The 6,355-nt window shown below is 47.1% G+C and overlaps 1 protein-coding gene across 1 annotated transcript; it reads left to right on the top strand.

The window, feature by feature from the left end:
- Positions 1–1,580: 1,580 nt before the first annotated feature.
- On the top strand, positions 1,581–4,377 carry LOC128420097 (small serum protein 5-like). The gene is made up of 4 exons (XM_053401525.1): positions 1,581–1,705; positions 2,546–2,639; positions 3,390–3,519; positions 4,265–4,377. The coding sequence occupies exons 1-4, from the start codon at positions 1,703–1,705 to the stop codon at positions 4,368–4,370; spliced, it is 333 nt and encodes a 110-aa protein (XP_053257500.1). The 5' UTR covers positions 1,581–1,702; the 3' UTR covers positions 4,371–4,377.
- The last annotated feature ends 1,978 nt before the right edge of the window (positions 4,378–6,355 follow it).

Genomic DNA, 6,355 nt, shown 5'->3' with positions numbered 1-6,355 from the left:
ATGATTTCCCAAACCTTCGTTTCCCCGGGATCCAGCAAAGCGTTTCCAAGATAGATGAAGGCTGTGGAAGAAAAACACCTTGGCGACTTTAGATCAAGCTTGGCCTGCATGTTCAGCTCCTTCTTAGCTACGGTGATTCTGCAGGTGCTGGTGGATGCGAAGGGGAGTTAGGTTCAAAAACATGGGAATATAAGTACGTTAAAATCCAAGGCCCCTCCAAGGCATGTTTCAACACACATCCCTGTCCTTTCACATACGGGGATCTAAATAAATCCGTTATTTGTGTGTGTCTCTTATGTTTTATTGAATATTTATTATCATGGATAAAAACAAGTATATTCCACTGTGACCAAAAAACTACCCCCATTCTCACCAGAAAATGCAGGCAAGGCACCTGAGGCCCACAAGTCACTTGGGTCAGCTGAGATTAAGGCCACATGAGCAGCATCCATTGAAAGCACTCGGAGGTCACTTTCACAGTCATGGTGTCCCCCAATCATCTTGGGAAGGATGTGAAGGGTGCTGAGGGGTGCCCTAGTCCCTTCTCCAGACTTGCCTGGGAAGGGAGATTGATGGTTAAACTACTCTGAAAGTGTAGCTCGCTGAGAGGAATTGATACATCACCCAAAATATTGCTGAGGAATTCACTTCCCTGGGGCCCCAGGGAAGTGGCATTTTCTGCCTCAGCGCAGCCGTAGTCTGGTCCTGGGGGGTCATGTTTCCCTCCCTGTGTGACCCTTGGCACCTCTCTCTTCTTGCTAGAAAGCCCCTGACCACAAGGTTGCTAAAGATGCCCTATAATTGAAGCATGAACAAACACAAATTTCTTCAGAAACATGCAACATGTTTTTCTTACTAAAAAGTCCCTAGCCTCACGATTTCTAAAGAAACAACACCCTAAAGAATGTTTAGCCACAGCTATTTTGAAATAGCAACCTACACCCTAGATGCTATAGTCCTATAGCCTTGAGCCCTTCATAATTAATAAAAAAGCATGTTTTATTTTATGAAAGCAATCTGAAAAGACAACCTATATAATTTCTCACAGCCAGGGAGGAATTTTTCCTGCAGATAAATGGGCTTTTGCTTGTCTCAGAGCAAATGTCACAACTTTGGCAGATGACAGACCGCAGAGGCAGAACAGTGACTGGTAGTGGATGAAAGCCCTCTCCTAATTTCATGTGCCTGCATCATGTCACCTCTTACTTGCCTTTTCTCTAGGGTAAAAAACCCCAAATGCTGCAATCTTTCCTTGGGGGAGTTGCTCTATCCACTAGTTCATTTTGCTTGCAATGTTTTCTTCCTGGCAAGCATTTTCTTGGCCAGTTTGCTGGCCTTTTTTGACAGTATCCTTCTTGAGGTGAGGCCCTGGAGACAAATATCTAGAGCCATATCTCTTGCAGAACTCAACACTATCCTGGTCTAATAACGTTTAACCTGATTTTCCTGTTCCCGGTTCTGGTTCTGAACTGCACTTATCAATGAATATCTCCTCTCCCAGCTGTTATTGGAAACATTTATGCCAGCAGAAACAAATATTTCCTTCGCCCATTAGGACCTCCATCCCTCTCATTTTGCCCCTCCTCCTTCCCATTTCTATAAAAGGGCGTATGGGATTCTCCACAGACTTACAGGAGGGACACCAGAGCTCTTTCCTCCACGCCCCAGTAAGAGTTTGCCAGCAAATCATTGAAAAACCAAGATGGTAAGTGGAATGCTTTGGGGATGGTTGGTACACAACTTTTTCTTTAATCTAGATTAGGTTTAAATGGTGGAAAGGGAGATTTGTGGTGTGGAGAGGGGGGGGTGCAAAGGCATTCAGAATTATGAGGATTGAGTACCTCACTTGCTGAGGCTTTCTCAGACTCCAGGCTTATCTGAAGGCTTATCCACCCTTACTTTTCCTCTGCTCTTTCCAGGCACAGTCTGTGTTTTATAGCAGGGGTAGGCAACCTAAGGCCCAGGGGCAGGATGCAGCCCAATCGCCTTCTCAATCCAGCCCGCGTACAGTCCAGAAGTTTTTACATGAGTAGAATGTGTCCTTTTATTTAAAATGCATCTCTGGGTTATTTGTAGGGCATAGTAATTCATTCATATTTCCCCCCAAAATATAGTCCAGCCCACCACATGGTCTGAGGGACGGTGGGCTGACCCACGGCTGAAAAAGGTTGCTGAAAGGTTGCTCTATAGAGCTCACATTTGGGGATCAAATCCAAAGCCGGGATGGCTTTTGTAATTCTGGAACTGTCCCTCTTAAATATCCCTCTTAAGAATAAATGACCCAACTCAGCTACTCAAGTGTAGAAGCTTAATATAGAGGAATTTTTTCAAAGGCCTAGGGTTGAATCCAGTGCAAATCATACCCAGAGTAGATCCATTGAAATTGATGGACAAGACTAACTAAGGCACATTAATTTCAGTGGCTCTGGTCTTACCAAAAATTAGTCACATACAATCTAATTTTAAACAGAACGAGAGGTTCTACAAATAAATATATGATAACATCATCTTGAATGATTTGTGCATGTGTGTGTCTCTTTTGCAGAAAATCCTCTTGAGCCTGACTGCCTTGTCTCTGACACTTGCCTTGTGTCAGGGATTCTGCACATTCAGCGAGCACAAAGCAGAGATTAAAGATGGTATGTAAACAGCAACGTAATGTTGATAAGCAGCCTATTCATTTAGCCAAATCAGTATTTAATGTTTGGGAAATGTGTTCCTGACCAGAGATTTTTTAGCATAAACCTACCAAATCTGCTCTTGCAGAACCCGAACACAGACCAAAATGCAGCTACCTTCAAAATCTACACTTCTCCGGATGTTGTGATGCTGCTCAGAGTCTAAAATGACCTAACGCTGCTCCCGTCTCATCTTCTCATTGATGAGTCCCTGCTTAAGCTCTTACTTTTATTATGTATTTTGTGTTTCTTATATTGTATTTTTAGGTTGTGAACTGCCCTGAGGATGGTATATAAACAGTAATAATAATAACTGATAGAAATTGAAACGGACAGATTCCCCATCCACAGGGCACCCCATTCACTCCCACCCTGTTTTAAGCTTGGAACCACCGTCTGCAGACGCAAGCAGGAGACTGCATGGCCGCAGTATAAGCAAGACAGACGTCCAGGGTCACTACCTTTCCGGTCAGCAACCAGGACATGCAAGAATAAAGGTGGCAAAGCTTCCCACTGCTCTTCTCCATGTCAGGAAACGCTTTACCTATTACATTTTCACGTATCAGGCTGCGGTCAGAAGCACAGGAGGAGCTGGACAAGTGGACGAGTTGCAGTCACTGTGCTTCTCTTGCGCAGTCTTTGCATTGTGCTGAGCAGCAGCTTCTTACTGCACGAGCTGTTTGGGGGCTGATATTAAATTTCTCTCCCTAGGTAAACCGGTGCTGCCCACTGAGTGTACCGATCTCTATGATGGCAGCAAGCATCCATTCGGCTCTAAGTGGAATACAGCACATTGCCTGGAATGCAGATGTAGTGAAAGTGGAATACAGTGCTGTTCCAGGTAGGCCAAATACCCAGAATGGCCCTGGATCTATTAATCTCTTTCAAATTATTTTGCCCCGTTCTCTCTGAAAGATCTTCTGCTCAATAAACATTCATGGACGGAATTAGCTGAAGATGGGTGTCCCAATTAATCTTTACATCTGAAGATAGGTTGCATAAAATTGAGCATGTCCAGAGTGCCTTTCCAATCATCCGATGACCAGGCATTCGCTGTGTGGAAGCTTGGACTTTGGGATCTCCCTGAGTCCCAGATCCTCTCATCCGGAGACCACCTAGGAGTTGGTGCTGGGGAGAGGGAACACAATGCACCCGATGGAACAGGACCCCTCCTCTTTCCTGCACCTTCCTGTCTCCTTCTGTCTCCCTCCTGGCTGGCCTCTTGGTTTTGCACCAACATTTTGCTTCACCCTTTTTTGTGCATGGATGCTGCCCTCAACCACCGCAAACATATGGGGGGGGGGTGGAGGATCATCGTACAGCAACATGCAATGGCATATTGTGCAAGACATGTCCTTTGTGCATTCAGCTTGGGTTCCCCAGGTGAATTTGGCCTCAGGGCAAATGTTTTCCAAGGGCTTGGTTTTCCCTGGATGCAGAAAACATCTTGCAAAACTGCTCTTCTGCCAGGCAGTTCCAATCATTCTTGGCATGTCCTAAGCGAGCAGGAGAAAGGAGCGCTCCTCTACAAGATCTCCATAAGCTCAGGGAAGCCTTAATTTACACATTCTTCTTCTTCTTTTTAGGTACGGTGGTATTGTTGATGTTCCGGGATGTAAAGCAGTGGTAAATCCAAACACATGTAAATATGAGTTCTATAAACTGGACGATCCCTCCAAACCCTGTCCCTGAGCTTTACAGAATCTGAATAAATCAGTCATATATGCATTTCGGTGTGTATCTGTTGTCTTTGCTTGATATCACTACTTGCAGAATTTGGTTCATATCATAATGATGATGATGATGATGATGATGATAATAATAATAATAATAATAATAATAATAATAAATTTTATTTATATCCCGCCCTCCCCAGCCGGAGCCGGGCTCGGGGCAGCTAACAACAATAAAACAGTACAACACTCTAAAATCATTCATTATAAAATTAAGTCAAATCAAACCAATGGCAATCATTGGCCCAGAGTTCCGTGAAGATTGCCAAAGGAGGAAGTCAAGTCAGGTTGTGCCCTGGCCAAAGGCCTGGTCGAACAGCTCTGTCTTGCAGGCCCTGCGGAAAGATGTCAAGTCCCGCAGGGCCCTAGTCTCTTGTGACAGTGCATTCCACCAGCTTGGAGCCACAGCCGAAAAAGCCCTGGCTTTAGTTGAGGCCAGCCTAACCTCTCTGTGGCCTGGGACCTTCAAGATGTTTTTATTTGAAGACCGTAAGTTTCTCTGTGGGACATACCAGGAGAGGCGGTCCCATAGGTACGAGGGTCCTAGGCCGTATAGGGCTTTGAAGGTTAAAACCAGCACCTTAAACCTGATCCTGTACTCCACCGGGAGCCACTGCAGCTGGTATAGCACCGGGTGAATGTGATCTCGCAGCGAGGACCCTGTAAGGAGTCTCACTGCGTCATTCTGCACCCGCTGGAGTTTCTGGGTCAGTCTCAAGGGCAGCCCCATGTAGAGCGAGTTACAATAATCCAGTCTGGAGGTGACCGTCACGTGGATCACAGTGGCTGGGTCAGGGCGAGAGAGGTAAGGAGCCAACTGCTTAGCTTGGCGGAGATGAAAAAATGCCGCCTTTGTTATAGATGCAATCTGCACCTCCATGGAAAGGGAGGTGTCGAAGATTACACCCAAACTCTTAACGGACGGTGCTGGCACTAATTGCGCCCCCGCAAGAGATGGGAGTTGCCCCCCCAATCCCATATCATCCCGTCCCAGCCACAGGACCTCTGTCTTCGAAGGATTTAACTTCAACCGGCTCCCACGTAACCATCCAGCCACAGCTTCCAAACATCTGATCAGTGTGTCTGGGGCCGAGTCAGGATGGCCATCCATCAACAGATAGAGTTGGGTGTCATCAGCATACTGATGGCAGCCCAGCCCAAAACTCCAGACAAGCTGGGCGAGGGGGCACATAAAGATGTTGAAAAGCATTGGGGAGAGTATCACACCCTGAGGCACTCCACATACCAAGGAGTCACGCGATGACAATTCCCCCCCAAGCGCCACCCTCTGTCCCCAACCAGAGAGAAATGAGCGCAGCCATTGAAGGACTGTGCCCTGGATCCCCACGTCGGCAAGGCAGTGGTCCAGAAGTTTGTGATCGACCATGTCAAAGGCTGCTGACAGGTCTAGAAGAATCAGCAGCCCCGACCTGCCTCAATTCAGCTGCCTGCAGAGATCATCTGTTAGGGCGACTAGAGCCGTCTCAGCCCCATGACCAGCGCAGAAGCTGGACTGGAATGGATCCAGAGCCGATGTTTCATCCAGAAACCCACCAAGCTGTTCAGCAACCGCTCTCTCAATCACCTTACCCAGGAACGGAAGATTCGAAACCGGGCGGTAACTGGATAGATCTAAGGGATCTAATGATGTTTTCTTTAAGAGCGGGCGCACCACTGCCTCCTTCAGTTCCCCTGGGAATGTCCCGGTGCCAAGGGTCAAATTGATGATATCCCCCAGGGGGGCCCGCACCTCGTCTGGACACGCTCTAATCAGCCAAGACGGGCACGGGTCAAGAGGACAGGTGGTGGGCTTTCCAGCTCGGAGAAGTCTGTCCACATCGGCTGGGGATATCCGGTCAAAGTGGTCCAATACTGGACCCGAGGACAGTCGAGGGGCCTCCAGTTCCTTTATTGTATCCAAATTGGCAGGGAGGTCATGGCGGA

Source organism: Podarcis raffonei, chromosome 8, assembly GCF_027172205.1.
Source record: "Podarcis raffonei isolate rPodRaf1 chromosome 8, rPodRaf1.pri, whole genome shotgun sequence".
NCBI lineage: Eukaryota > Metazoa > Chordata > Lepidosauria > Squamata > Lacertidae > Podarcis > Podarcis raffonei.
Note: the sequence above shows the minus strand (reverse complement) of the source record. Positions and strands in the feature narration are given on the sequence as shown.